The 15,859-nt window shown below is 43.8% G+C and overlaps 1 protein-coding gene across 1 annotated transcript in view; it reads left to right on the top strand.

The window, feature by feature from the left end:
* The window catches only part of DENND1A (DENN domain containing 1A), a 264,483-nt gene that overhangs the window by 127,734 nt on the left and 120,890 nt on the right, over positions 1-15,859 (top strand). The window contains exons 7-9 of the mRNA XM_060270319.1: positions 1,586-1,666; positions 4,871-4,924; positions 11,592-11,702. Of these exons, the coding sequence (XP_060126302.1) occupies positions 1,586-1,666; positions 4,871-4,924; positions 11,592-11,702 (246 nt within the window). The remainder of the gene's footprint in view (positions 1-1,585; positions 1,667-4,870; positions 4,925-11,591; positions 11,703-15,859) is intronic.

Below are 15,859 nucleotides of genomic sequence, written 5' to 3'. Positions count from 1 at the left end.
AAGACGAATTCGTTTTGCGAAAAATGTGTCTAGTGAATCGCGGTTTCCCTTAGGAATGCGTTGAAATTCAATTAATGCGTTCCTATTGGGGGGGGTTTTGCTTGCTCCCAGCTCCTGCCAACCTAGCAGTTCGAAAGCATGTCAAAATGCAAGGAAATAAATAGGAACCGCTACAGCGGGAAGGTAAACGGCGTTTCCGTGCGCTGCTCTGGTTTGCCAGAAGCGGCTTTGTCATGCTGGTCACATGACCTGGAAGCTGTATGCTGGCTCCCTCGGCCAATAATGCAAGATGAGCGTGCAACCCCAGAGTTGGTCACGACTGGACCTAATGGTCAGGGGTTCCTTTACCTTTATGGGGGGGGGGAATTCAATGCGTTCCTATGGGATTCGCTAGACGAATTTTTCGTTATACGAATTTGTCTAGCGAGGCACCACTGTACAATTCTACCTGCTGTTGTGGCATACAGAAAAAAAGTGATATCTTTCTTAGGTAATTCTCCTCTTGTAATGCCAAGTCAAAAAGCTTCTGGGTTCTTAATAAACGTGTTTTTCAACACTTTCTTCAACTCGTTATAAATCTTATCCCAGAAGCTCTTTACTTGGGGGCAAGTCCGCTACATATGGTAAAAGGTTCCTTCCGCTTTCTTACATTTCCAACATTTGTTATCTGGTTTATGGTCAATCTTAGCCTATTATCTCAATACTTCTCAGTAGTGGCGCCTACCCTGTGGAACATCCTTCCGTTAGATGTCAGTGTGATACATACTTTTGCAATTTTTAGAAGACATCTGAAGGAAGCTCTGTATAGGGAAGTACTGTGTTTCTCCGAAAATAAGACACCATCTTATATTTATTTTTCCTTTAAAAAACCCACAGTGGCTTATTTTCAGTGAATGTCTTACTTTTTATTACGCGTCCAGCCTTCCCTCTTCCTTGGGGCCCTCCAGAACTGCGCCTATCACTATGTCTTATTTTCTGGGTATGGCTTATATTGCGCAAATGCTTAGAAATCCTGCTATGACTTATTTTATGGGTATGTCTTATTTTAGGAGAAACAGGGTAGTTGCAAGCAGTATCAAGTTTAATATTCTGATATTTGCCACGATCCCTAAAGCTTAGAGATAAGTCACTGAAAAGAAATTCAGAGTGATGAAAATATCTGGGCATTTTTCCTGTAGATTTTGAAACTGGTGAGCGGGGTATAAATAAATTATTATTATTATTATTATTATTATTATTATTATTATTATTATTATTCTATTAGCTTCATCTGCCAGTCGTCCACTGTAGGTATATCTTCAGATTTCCAGTTCCTTGCTAATACAGTGGTGCCTCGCTAGACGAATGCCCTGTAAGACAGATGTTTCGCTTAACGAATAGATTTTTCTAGCGGAGGTTGCGAAAAATTTCCAGGCAGATAATCTAATCAGTCAGGCCTCTAAGTTTGAATTTGTTGGAAGCCACCCATAGTAGCTGGGGCAACCCAGTCAGATGGGTGGCAGATGGGTGGCAGATCAATCAATCAATCTGTGTTAAGAAAAACACTTGTTTTAGAAATCACCCCCTACCTTTTTTCTTCTTCTAGGAGAGCCAGTGGTATGAACTTCTAGAAATGCTTTATAAACTACCCGTCCCTGAGCCAGCCACATCTGTTCATCTCAGTGTGGTAAGTATCCCAGCTAATACATTTCCATGGAGTCATTTCTCCTCTGGAACTCCCTGCCTATTGACATTAGGCAGGTGCTTTTACTATACTGTTTTTTTTGGGGGGGGGGGGTGCCAGCTCAGAGTTGTTCATCTTTTTTGCAAAGGGGGAAAGCTCCATTTTTGAGGACCAGCTCCAAGTTGCTTAGTTTCCTTGCAAAGGGGAAAAAAATCCTGTTTTATGGGGTTCAACTCACAGTTCTGCAGGGACCCATTTCTACAGTTTCCAGACAGATAATCTAATCAGCCAGTCACATGTCGCTGGGGAAACAAACAGCCTTCCCCTGCAGGCAAAAATTGAGGCCCCCCGTTTTTTTTGGGGGGGGGGTCAGCTCAGAGTTGTGCAGTTTTTTTTGCAAATGGGAAAAGCCCCCTTTTTGGTATGTGTGTGTGTGGGGGGGTGTCAGCTCAGCATTGTGCATCTTTTTTGCAAAGAGGGAAAGCTCCATTTTGGAGGATCAGCTCCAAGTTGCTGAGTTTCCTTGCAAAGGGGAAAAATCCTGTTTTTATGGGGTTCAACTCACAGTTCTGCAGCTTCTCTAGGAAAGGGAGCCATTTCTACAGTTTCCAAACAGATAATGTAATCAGCCAGTCACATGTCTCCCTCTGCAGACAACAATGGAGGCCTGGGCAAGGGAGGGGCCGGGAAGGGAGGTAGCTCCCTTATCTCCCTCCCGATCTCTTGCAATCAGCTGCTGAGCGACTTCCTTTCAACACTCTCTTTCCCTCTTGTTAGCCTTTAGCTCTTTCTTTTTTAAAAAATACCCACAATCTGCCTTTCGCCCCTGGGCAATTTGGCTGCAGGGACCACACATTTGCTCAATAACACGCGCAGACACTTCCTCTTACTTTTTAGGAGGACAAAGCTGCGTCTTATGGAATGAAAAATACGGTATGCATCATGCCCCATTTGTGCGGCAAAGATATTGACTGGCAGCAAATTTGTTTCTTGGGCAGCTGCTGGCAGTTGTACCAGATGGCTTGGGGATGTTTCTGTGTTTTGTATGACTCGGTTTACCATTTTATTTTTTAAATACAGTGGTACCTATACTTACGAATAACTACTTATGAATGTTTCTACTTACGAGCAGAGCTCCATCCGCCATCTTGGATGCGGTTTAGATAGGATTTTTTTGACTTACGAATTTTTAGATAGGGTTGCTTCGACTTGCAATTTTTTTCTCCCAATGCATTCCTATGGGATTCGATTTGCAATTTTTTCGACTTACGAATGTGCATTCGGAACGCATTAAATTCGTAAGTAGAGGTACCACTGTATTATATAAATGATGTAAGTTCTAAACTGCATTTAAAGGAGAATAAGAGGCAGGGCATACAGGTGGAACTTGGAAAATTGGAATATCGTTAAAAAGTGCATTTATTTCAAAAATGCAATTTAAAAGGTGAAACCTATATATGAGATAGATGCATGACATGTAAAGCAAGGCATGTCAAGCCTTTATTTGTTGCAATTGTCATTATTTGTCATTAGGCGGGTCAATTATAAATGGAAGGCAATGAAAGAAGTGTAATAGCGGACTGAACAGTCCAGGATTGGCAAGTGAAATTGGTAGAATTTGTGACCTTGGCAAAATTGACGGCGATCATTAGAAACACACCGAAGCAAAAGTTAAAGGCTGGATGGAAAGATGTAAAAGATTTTCTAGAAAAAGAGAATATAGGGAGGCTTTTTAATGTTTAATAGATCCTACTAGCTGACCCGGCCACGTGTTGCTGTCAGCCATATGCCAATAATGCTTTGATGGTGTTTCCTGGTTGGCAGGGGGTTGGACTGGATGGCCCTTGAGGTATCTATACCCCCAGCCAGATGGGTGGGGTATAAATATTATTATTATTATTATTATTATTATTATTATTATTATTAAAAAAGATTTAGTGATATGCTTAGATCGATCGATATAAGAGGGGATATAAAATATATAGTTTAAGATGAAGCTATGGATATGATTATTTATAAAGGGATACCAAGTGAAGGATGTAATACAGTGGTGGGCAACCTTTTGAGCTTGGTGTGTCAAAATTCGCCAAAAAACCGAGCATAACTCGGGTGGTGTGTCACTTCGAGAAAAAAGCATAATTTCGTGATATTTATAGTTTAAATAACAAAAATGTATAATTGTAATATATAACTGTATTTAATAAACCAAAAACTAATTATTTAACCAAACCAAACCAAAAAACCCTTATTTATCACAAAGTGCCCAGAGTTGTTGAGCTTTCTGGGGGAAGCTGCTGACCAAAGTTTTGGAGGTTTTTTGGGGGGGTGCAAAAGTTGCTTTGCTTTTTTGGGGGGGATGTCCCAAAGCTGCTGCTTTTTTGCGGAGGGGGGGGGGAGAGAACAGAAATAAATGACAAATAATACCTTCGCTGGAACTAACACGCAGCACCAACATAGTCTGCCAAAGCGCCAGAAAACTCAGCACAGAAAGGGTTAAAGAACCAATCTCTGGCTACCGGCAACAACAACAACAAAGGATCATGGTTTTAACAGCGGAGACAAGCTGTAGGAGGAGTGGGAGAACAAATGGGGGGGGAAACAACAACAGCGTGAATGGGACGATGGGACGCGTGCCAGCAGTGAGGGCTCTGCGTGTCACATCTGACACACGTGTCATAGGTTCGCCATCACTGATGTAATATAAATGTAAGCGATATATAAATGATTGGAAGTGCTATTTGTATTTTGCATTTCCCTTTTTTGTGTTTTTTCTTCTTTTTGTGTTCCCCCCCTCTTATTTTGTGTATGTGCGAATCCTTGTATTTTTAAAAAATTGAATAAAGATTTATTATAAAAATTTAAAAAATGTATAATAATATAATAATAATTTCTTATTTTTACCCCGCCCATCTGGCTGAGTCTTCCCAGCCACTCTGTAATAGCGATGTTCATATTTGTTGATTTTTGTAGGATTTGTAACTCTTTGTTTTATTCCTGTGGGATTTCCAAAAGAAAGCATTTGTCAAAATTAAAGGAAAAATCGAAAATAAGAAGATGCATTAGTGAAGTCAATGCACTTTTGGGTGGTATTCTAATTTCCCGAGTTTCACCTGTAAATGTTTTAAATAAATGCAAAATATGTGGTGCAAACAAACAGACAAATAAACCTTTTTTTTTTGCTTCCCTCCCCCTGCTCGATACTTTTAGCACTCTTACTTCACTGTGCCTGACAACAGAGAACTTCCCAGCATCCCTGAAAATGTGAGTAATACTCTTGGGTGGTCACATAATGCAGATCCCTCATGTTTGTGGTGGCGGGGAGAGTCGTGTGAACCAAAGAGACAATAAAGTGTAAACTTGGATATAGAATCCTAGAATCCTAGAGTTGGAAGAGACCACAAGGGCCATCCAGTCCAACCCCCTGCCAAGCAGGAAACACCATCAAACCATTCTTGACATATGGCTGACAGCAACGCGTGGCCGCGTCAGCTAGTAGAATCATAGAACCCTAGAGTTGGAAGAGACCACAAGGGCCATCCAGTCCAACCCCCTGTCAAGCAGAAAACATCATCAAAGCATTCTTGACATATGGCCGTCAAGCCTCCGCTTAAAGACCTCCAAAGAAGGAGACTCCACCACACTCCTTGGCATCAAATTCCACTGCCGAACAGCTCTTACTGTCAGGAAGGTCTTCCTAATGTTGAGGAAGAATCTTCTTTCTTGTAGCTTGAATCCATTGCTCTGTGTCTGCAATTCTGGATCAGCAGGAAATAACCTCTCACCCTCTTCTATATGACATAATTTGATATATTTGAACATGGCTATCATATCACCCCTTGACCTTCTCTTCTCCAGCCTAAACATGCCCAGCCCCCTAAGCCGTTCCTCATAAGGCATCGTATCCAGGCCTTTGACCATTTTGGTTGCCCTCTTCTGGATACGTTCCAGCTTGTCAGTATCCTTCTTGAACTGTGGTGCCCAGAACTGGACACAGTACTCCCAGTGAGGTCTGACCAGAGCAGAATACAGTGGTACTATTACTTCCCTTGATCTAGATGCTATACTCCTATTGATGCAGCCCAAAATTGCATTGGCTTTTTTAGTTGCTGCATCACACTGTTGACTCATGTCAAGTTTGTGGTCTACCAAGACTCCTACAGTAGATCCTTTTCACATGTACTGCTCTCAAGGCAGGTGTCACCCATCCTGTATTTGTGCCCTTCATTTTTTTTTGCCCAAGTGTAGTACTTTACCATCACCTCCTGGCAAATAGAAGGGGGAGAAATGGAGGCAGTGAGAGATTTGACTTTCTTGGGTTCCATGATCACTGCAGATGGTGACAGCAGCCAGGAAATTAAAAGACGCCTGCTTCTTGGGAGAAAAGCAAGGACAAACCTAGACAGCATCTTCAAAAGCAGAGACATCACCTTGTCGACAAAGGTCCGTCTAGTTCAAGCTATGGTTTTCCCAGTAGTGATGTATGGAAGTGAGAGCTGGACCATAAAGAAGGCTGATCGCCAAAGAATTGATGCTTTTGAATTCTGCTGCTGGAGAAGACTCTTGAGAGTCCCATGGACTGCAAGAAGATCCAACCTCTCCATTCTGAAGGAAATCAGCCCTGAGTGCTCACTGGAAGGACAGATCCTGAAGCTGAGGCTCCAAGACTTTGGCCACCTAATGAGAAGAGAAGACTCTCTCGAAAAGACCCTGATGTTGGGAAAGATTGAGGGCACAAGGAGAAGGGGACGACAGAGGATGAGATGGTTGGACAGTGTTCTTGAAGCTACCAACATGAGTTTGACCAAACTGCGGGAGGCAGTGGAAGACAGGAGTGCCTGGCGTACTCTGGTCCAGGGGGTCACGAAGAGTCGGACACGACTAAACGAGTCTACAACGACAAAATTGAGAAGCACACCAAAGAAGCCACAGCGCAGCAAGGTGTGGGAAGCCGTCCAAGGTCTTGTTTCGGTTCCTGTGTCTCAGTAGCACATGTTAGTGCCCACATCCGCGTTTTAAAAGACAGGCTTCTCCCTGCTTCACCAGTGCCTTTTCTGTGCGCCAGAATTTGTTGGCAGCAATTCCAACACATGAGTCATCTTCCCATAACGTTTGAGCAGTAGACATTCTGAATGCTTATGAATCAAAAGGATGCTATAAAAACCCAACGGCTCTAGGCCAGGAAGCCTTGGAAAGGATTTTAAAAGTGCATGTTCAGCCTGTGGGGAGGAGGCAACTTTTAGCGCTTGAAGACCTACAGTCATACCTCGGTTTAAGTACGCCTCGGTTTGAGTATTTTCAGAGTTCCGGACCCAATTACACTCATACTTTGAGTTAAGTACGCTTCAGGTTGAGTACTCCGCGGACCCCTCTGGAATGGATTAATCCACTTTCCATTACTTTCAATGGGAACTAGTTACAGGTAGGTAGCCGTGTTGGTCTGAGTCGAAGCAAAATAAAAAAATTCCTTCAGTAGCACCTTAAAGACCAACTAAGTTTTTATTTTGGTATGAGCTTTCGTGTGCATGCACACTTCTTCAGATACACACATGCACACTTCTTCAGATTTCAATGCATGCACACTTCTTCAGATTTCAATGGGAACATTTGCTTCAGGTTAAGTACACTTCAGTTTAAGTACTCCACAGACCGTCTAATCCACTTTCCATTACTTTCAATGGGAACGTTTGCTTCAGGTTAAGTACGCTTCAGGTTAAATACGGACTTCCGGAACCAGTTGTGTTTGTAAACCGAGGTACCACTGTATTAATTTAAAGTGTGCCTTTTCGGGGTGGGGAAGGCAGGGCATGGAGAATGAATATAGCAGATTTGGGTGGTGCCTTAAGATGTTGTCATGGCGGGGGTGTCCAAATAAGTTGCTTGAAGGATGTTGAAGGCCCACTAGGGAAGAACAACAGAACAAGCAGAGTGATAAAAGCCCGGCCCGTTAAATTTTATTTGGCTTTGCACGTGTGAGTCTTGGAGCAAACAGAAGTAAATGCAAAACAAATGGAGAGGTTGGCTTCTTCTTCTTTGTTATTCTGCTAGTTCCTCCTCCATATTCATCACTTTTGCACTCTGAAGCCTCCGCAGGATTGTCTCGTCTTGTTTGCCTGCTGTTCACTGTGCTCCACCTTGTACAGCACCTAGTGCGCCACTGAGATACAAAGACATTCAGAAGCAATTTGTGCTAGTAAACCTTTCCTAATATTTCCAGAGAACGCTGCACCAACAGTTATAAGGCCAGGAAATCGAAGTACAGTGGTACCTTGGTTTAAGTACACAATTGGTTCCGGAAGTCTGTACTTAACCGGAAGCGTACTTAACCTGAAGCGAAGCGGATTAATCCGTTCCAGACGGTCTGCGGAGTACTTAAACTGAAGCATACTTAACCGGAAGCGAACTTTCCCATTGAAAGTAATGGAAAGTGGATGAATCCGTTCCAGATGGGACCACGGAGTACTTAAAGTGAAGCGTACTTAACCTCAAGCCAACTTTCCCATAGGAAGTAATGGAAAGTGGATTAATCCGTTCCAGACAGGTCCGCGGAGTACTCAACCTGAAGCAAACTTAACCCGAGGTATGAGGGTAATTGGTTCTGGAAGTCTGTACTTAACCGGAAGCGTACTTAACCGGAAGCGAACTTTCCCATTGAAAGTAATGGAAAGTGGATTAATCCGTTCCAGATGGTCTACAGAGTACTTAAACTGAAGTGTACTTAACCTGAAGCGAACTTTCCCATTAAAAGTAATGGAAATTGGATTAATCCGTTCCAGATGGTCCGCGGAGCACTTAAACTGAAGCGTAGTTAAACTGAAGCGTAGTTAAACTGAAGCGATCTTTCCCATTGAAAGTACATGGGTAATGAAAGTGGATTAATCCATTCCAGCAGAGTACTTAAACTGAAAGTTCTCAAACAGAAGCGGAGTTAATACACTTTGTACAGCACCTAGCGCGCAACTGCGATACAGACGTTCATCAGCATTTTGTGCTAGCAAACCTTTCCTAATATTTCCACAGAACTCTGCACCAACAGTTATAAGGCCAGGAAAACTAAGTAATGTCACCTCAATCCCTTTGAGCAAATTTGCCGATTTTTGCAGCTCTTATAGTCCTGGAGACATGCAAGGCTTGAAACAGAAGAATGGAGCACTCCTATGACCATGTTTCTCCGAAAATAAGACACCGTCTTATATTTATTTTTCCTAAAAAACAACAACAACACTATGGCTTATTTTCAGGGGATGTCTAATTTTTTTCCCTCCTCCTCTTGCCGCGGCGAAATCAAGAGATCATAGAATCATAGAATCATAGAGTTGGAAGAGACCACAAGGGCCATCCAGTCCAACCCCCTGCCAAGCAGGAAACACCATCAAAGCATTCTTGACATATGCCTGTCAAGCCTCTGCTTAAAGACCTCCAAAGAAGGAGACTCCACCACACTCCTTGGCAGCAAGTTCCACTGTCGAACAGCTCTTACTGTCAGGAAGTTCCTCCTAATGTTTAGGTGGAATCTTCTTTCTTGTAGCTGGTATAGTGACATGGCTTTTGTTAACCATTGTGTGTTTGTTGTTGCATGTGATATTTATTTTTGAAGCACAGAGGATCTCTACAAACCTCCGCACTTAATTTTGGGTCTGTAGCTTTTCCTTTGTATTTGAACAACAAGCTGTGGAACATATTTCAGCACAGCATGAAGCTTCTTGGCAAACTTCTCGGGCCAAGTATTGGGGATTTTATAGCTATCTTTGGATCTGTCAAGAGTGCTAATGGGCTCTGTGAACCTCTTCATGATGGCACCAAATTGGGAGGGGTGGCTAATAGCCCAGAGGACAGGATCACACTTCATAGAATCCTAGAATCATAGAGTTGGAAGAGACCACAAGGGCCATCCAGTCCAACCCACTGCCAAGCAGGAAACACCATCAAAGCATTCTTGACATATGGCTGGCAGCAACGCGTGGCCGGGTCAGCTAGTAGAATCATAGAATCCTAGAGTTGGAGGAGACCACAAGGGCCATCCAGTCCAACCCCCTGCCAAGTAAGAAACACCATCAAAGCATTGCTGACATGTGGTTGTGAAGCCTCCGCATAAAGACCTCCAAAGAAGGAGACTCCACCACACGCCTTGGCAGCAAAGTCCACTGCCGAACAGCTATTACTGTCAGGAAGTTCTTCCTAAACATTAGGAATGTTTAGATAGAAATTCAAAATGACCTTAACAGATTAGACAACTGGGCCAAAGCAAACAAGATGAATTTTAACAAGGAGAAATGTAAAGTACTACACTTGGGCCAAAAAAATGAAAGCCACAAATACAGGATGGGAGACACCTGGCTTGAGAGCAGTACATGTGGAAAGGATCTAGGAGTCTTGGTAGACCCCAAACTTGACATGAGTCAACAGTGTGATAAAGCAGCTCAAAAAGCCAATGCAATTCTGGGCTGCATCAATAGGAGTATAGCATCTAGATCAGGCATCCCCAAACTTCGGCCCTCCAGATGTTTTGGACTACAATTCCCATCTTCCCCAACCACTGGTCCTGTTAGCTAGGGATCATGGGAGTTGTAGGCCAAAACATCTGGAGGGCCACAGTTTGGGGATGCCTGATCTAGATGAAGGGAAGTAATAGTACCACTGTATTCCGCTCTGGTCAGATGTCACCTGGAGTACTGTGTCCAGTTCTGGGCACCACAGTTCAAGAAGGAGACTGACAAGCTAGATCGTGTCCAGAGGAGGGCAACCAAAATGGTCAAATGCCTGGAAACAATGCTTTATGAGGAACGGCTTAGGGAGCTGGGTATGGTTAGCCTGGAGAAGAGAAGGTGAATGGGTGATATGATAGCCATGTTCAAATATATCAAAGGATGTCATATAGAGGAGGGAGAAAGGTTGTTTTCTGCTGCTCCAGAGAAGCGGACACGGAGCAATGGATTCAAACTACAAGAAAGAAGATTCCACCTCAATATTAGGAAGAACTTCCTGACAGTAAGAGCTGTTGGGCAGTGGAATCTGCTGCCAAGGAGTGTGGTAGAGTCTCATTCATTGGAGGTCTTTTAGCAGAGGCTTGACAGGCATATGCCAAGAATGCTTTGATAGTGTTTCCTGCTTTGCAGGGGGTTGGACTGGATGGCCCTGGTGGTCTCTTCCAACTCTATGATTCTATCATTCTATAACTCTATAACTAAAGGACAGCCGCTCAGTGGGTAGAGCACCTGCTTTGTATGGAGAAGGTTCCCCCATTCAACACACCTGCTGGAATCTCCAGGTGGCCTGGGGGAGATTCCAGAGTGACGGATGGCCTGACTCAGTGTAAGGCACCTTTCTATGTTCCTTGACAGCCATCTGTCAAGAATGCTTTGATGGTGTTTCCTGCTTGGCAGGGGGTTGGACTGGATGGCCCTCGTGGTCTCTTCCGACTCTATGACTTTATAATTCATAGACTCTATTATTCTATGACTCTATGATTCTGTGACTCTATGATTCTATGACTCTATGATCTATGACTATGATTCTATGATCTATGACTATGACTCTATGACTCTATGATTCTATGACTCTATATTTCTATGACTATGATTCTATAACTGTATATCTCTATGACTCTATGATTATATGACTATGATTCTGTGACTATTATTCTATGACTCTATGATTCTATGAACTATGACTATGACTCTATAACTCTATGATTCTATGATTCTATGACTCTATATTTCTATGACTCTATGATTCTATGACTCTATGTCTCTATGATTCTAAACCACTCCTCAATCTGCTCTGGCAAACCCTGCCCTGCTTGTCAGCAACACTTCTTGTGTCCCCTCCTGCCACAAATGTTGCAACAGCTACTTCAGGCGGTAGTTAATGTACTGTTATCTCCTTTAAAAAAACATATTCATAAAGTTCTTCCTGCCTTCTTCATTCCTAGAGAAATCTGACGGAGTATTTTGTCGCTGTAGACGTGAACAACATGTTGCAACTCTACGCCAGTATGCTGTACGAACGGCGCATCCTTATTTGCTGCAGCAAACTGAGCACTGTAAGTTCAAACTGAGGCGCTTGCTTCTTTTTGGTCTGCCAGGGAAGTCTCTCTCTCTTTTATTATTATTATTTCCATTTATATTATTATTAAGGATTTTCTTGATTCAGTAGCGCTCATACGCCCAGGAACCTCACCAAAATGCTGGAGAGGGTGCGCCTCAACAGGCACATATTTCCACATGCGGTGGGAGTGCCCCAGAATCAAATTCCTCTGGACAACAACCATACAAGAAATACAGTGGTCCCCCGACTTACGAATTACTCGACATCCGTAGGTTTCGACTTACGGAGCCAGTGTGGTATAGTGGTTAAGAGCGGGAGACTCGTAATCCGGGGAACTGGGTTCGCGTCTCCGCTCCTCCACATGCAGCTGCTGGGTGACCTTGGGCTAGTCACACTTCTCTGAAGTCTCTCAGCCTCACTCAGCTCACAGAGTGTTTGTGGTGGCGGAGGACGGGAAAGGAGAACGTTAGGCGCTTTGAGACTCCTTCGGGGAGTGATAAAGCGGGATATCAAATCCAAATTCTGCTTCTTCTTACTGGAAGACTGGGAATGGGAGACTCTGGGAATAGGAGCCGGGGGATGGGAGTCTTTTAATGGGAGCTGGCGGATGGGAGCCTGTTAATGGAGACTGGGAATGGGAGACAGTGGGTGGGAGCCAGTGTGGTGTAGTGGTTCAGAGCGGTGGCCTCGTAATCTGGGGAACCGGGTTCGCGTCTCCGCTCCTCCACATGCAGCTGCTGGGTGACCTTGGGCTAGTCACACTTCTCTGAAGTCTCTCAGTCTCACTCGCCTCACAGAGTGTTTGCTGTGGCGGAGGAAGGGAAAGGAGAATTCTAGCCGCTTTGAGACTCCTTCGGGGAGTGATAAAGCAGGATATCAAATCCAAACTCTTCTTCTCTTCTTCTTCTATGAACTGGATAACTGGTCACATGCTTACGGATTTTTATACATCTGAACGGAAACGTTGGCAGCTTTAACTGCGGGTTTTTCGACTTACGAAGTTTTACATGCGGTTTTTCTGACTTACGAATTTTCCCGAATATTTTTTTTCCTATGGGAAGTGGCGTTTCGACTTCTGAACTTTCCGACCTATGAATGTGCATTCGGAACGGGTTACATTCGTAAGTCGAGGGACTGCTGTATGTAAAATAACCAAACAAACTATGGAAACAACCCCAGAATTGGTCTTACTAAACATATTCCAAGACAACAATGCCCACTTACGCCACAAAGAACTCATAACCTACTTACTCTCAGCAACCAGAAGCACCATAACCAGACACTGGAGAGATCTGTGAGGAGTAAGCATGGACCAAGTTTGCAGATGACACCAAATTGGGAGGGGTGGCTAATACCCCAGAGGACAGGGTCACACTTCCAAATGACCTTAACAGATTAGACAACTGGGCCAAAGCAAACAAGATGAATTTTAACAAGGAGAAATGTAAAGTACTACACTTGGGCAAATAAAAAATAAAAAACTGAAAGGCACAAATACAGAATGGGAGACACCTGGCTTGAGAGCAGTACATGTGAAAAGGATCTAGGAGTCTTGGTAGACCACAAACTTGACATGAGTCAACAGTGTGATGCAGTAGCTCAAAAAGCCAATGCAATTCTGGGCTGCATCAATAGGAGTATAGCGTCTAGATCAGGGGTCAGCAAACTTTTTCAGCAGGGGGCCGGTCCACTGTCCCTCAGACCTTGTGGTGGGCCGGACTATATTTTTTTGGGGAAAAGAACCAATTCCTATGCCCCACAAATAACCCAGAGATGCATTTTAAATAAAAAGACACATTCTACTCACTTAAAAACCTGGCGTAAATGCCAACTATACCAGTTGAACTCAGCAGAGTAGCGCAGGCACAGCGGAAACTTCTTGGTTGCAAGATGAAGTCAAGTTGCAGGAACACAGGAACTCACTGCCACTAGTACTGTGTAACTATATACAGCTTTATTTACAAGAACAAAACAACAAACAGTACATAGATCAGTACTTCTCTCTATCTCTCTACAATACAATAACCGCATCAGAAACACACCACCAACTCTCCACAAAACCCCACAAATTCACCCTTAGTTTAATAGGGTTACTGCACCAATCACCAAGCTGTTGCTAAGTCTCTATCACTAGGCAAATTATCCAGCCCTGGAGATTGCTGAATCACTCTTCTGGGCATGTTGCCAGCTCTTAATTGCTATGTGACCAGATGCACGTACTCACACAGTGAAAAAACCTCAACAGATTTCTAGACCATCCACGGGCCGGATTTAGAAGGTGATTGGGCCGCATCCGGCCCGTGGGCCTTAGTTTGGGAATGCCTAATCTAGATCAAGGGAAGTAATAGTACCACTGTCTCCTGATCTAGTTAGACCTCACATGGAGTACTGTGTCCAGTTCTGGGCACCACAGTTCAAGAAGGAGACTGACAAGCTGGAACGTGTCCAGAAGAGGGCAACCAAAATGGTCAAAGGCCTGGAAATGATGCCTTATGAGGAACGGCTTAGGGAGCTGGGTATGTTTAGCCTGGAGAAGAGAAGGTTAAGGGGTGATATGATAGCCATGTTCAAATATATCAAAGGCTGTCATATAGAGGAGGGAGAAAGGGAGAAAGGTTGTTTTCTGCTGCTCCAGAGAAGCGGACACGGAGCAATGGATTCAAACTACAAGAAAGAAGATTCCACCTCAACATTAGGAAGAACTTCCTGACAGTAAGAGCTGTTCGACAGTGGAACTTGCTGCCAAGGAGTGTGGTAGAGTCTCCTTCTTTGGAGGTCTTTAAGCGGAGGCTTGACAGCCATCTGTCAGGAATGTTTTGATGGTGTTTCCTGCTTCACAGGGAGTTGGACTGGATGGCCCTTGTGGTCTCTTCCGACTCTAGGATTCTATGAATTATCTCTGTATCAGAACTTGGGCCGAAATGGTTGCCCTCTCCACCTCATGTGCTCCTGGCAAGTATGTCCCCTGCCTTACGCTGAATTCCCCACGTCTGTTTGCTGAAAATGTGCCTAGCTTTGTGTGTGCCTTAATGGCAACCTTAGCTGCATATGTTTTGCTTAAAACACGGCACAGGTTATGCTCAAAATTCTACAAGGCAGGCTTAAGCAGTATGTGGACCAAGAACTCCCAGAAGTGCAAGCTGGATTTCGAAGGGGCAGAGGAACGAGAGACCAAATAGCAAACATGTGCTGGATTATGGAGAAAGCTAGAGAGTTCCAGAAAAACGTCTACTTCTGCTTCATTGACTATACAAAAGCCTTTGACTGTGTTGACCACAGCAAACTATGGCAAGTTCATAAAGAAATGGGAGTGCCTGATCACCTCATCTGTCTCCTGAGAAATCTCTATGTGGGACAAGAAGCTACAGTTAGAACTGGATATGGAACAACTGACTGGTTCAAAACTGGGAAAGGAGTACGACAAGGTTGTATATTGTCTCCCTGCTTATTTAACTTCTATGCAGAATTAATAATGCAAAAGGCTGGACTAGATGAATCCCAAGCCGGAATTCAGATTGCCGGAAGAAATATCAACAACCTAAGATATGCAGATGATACAACCTTGATGGCAGAAAGGGAGGAGGGATGAAGAAGCATTTGAATAAGGGTGAAAGAGGAGAGCGCAAAATATGGTCTGAAGCTCAACATCAAAAACCCAAGACCATGGCCATTGGTCCCGTCACCTCCTGGCAAGTAGAAGGGGAAGAAATGGAGGCAGTGAGAGATTTTACTTCCTTGGGTTCCATGATCACTGCAGATGGTTCACGAAATTAAAAGACGCCTGCTTCTTGGGAGAAAAGCAATGACAAACCTAGACAGCATCTTAAAGAGCAGAAACATCACCTTGCTGACAAAGGTCCGTATAGTTCAAGCTATGGTTTTCTCAGTAGTGATGTATAGAAGTGTGAGCTGGACCATCAAGAAGGCTGAACGCCGAAGAATGGATGCTTTTGAATTTTGATGCTGGAGGAGACTCTTGAGAGTCCCATGGACTGCAAGAAGATCAAACCTATCCATTCTGAAGGAAATGAGCCCTGAGTGCTCACTGGAAGGACAGATCCTGAAGCTGAGGCTCCAAGAATTCGGCCACCTCATGAGAAGAGAAGATTCCCTGGAAAAGACCCTGATGTTGGGAAAGATGGCGAGTGCAAG

This window comes from Zootoca vivipara, chromosome Z (assembly GCF_963506605.1).
Source record: "Zootoca vivipara chromosome Z, rZooViv1.1, whole genome shotgun sequence".
Classification (NCBI taxonomy): Eukaryota; Metazoa; Chordata; class Lepidosauria; order Squamata; family Lacertidae; genus Zootoca; species Zootoca vivipara.
This window is presented reverse-complemented; position numbering and strand designations above follow the sequence as displayed.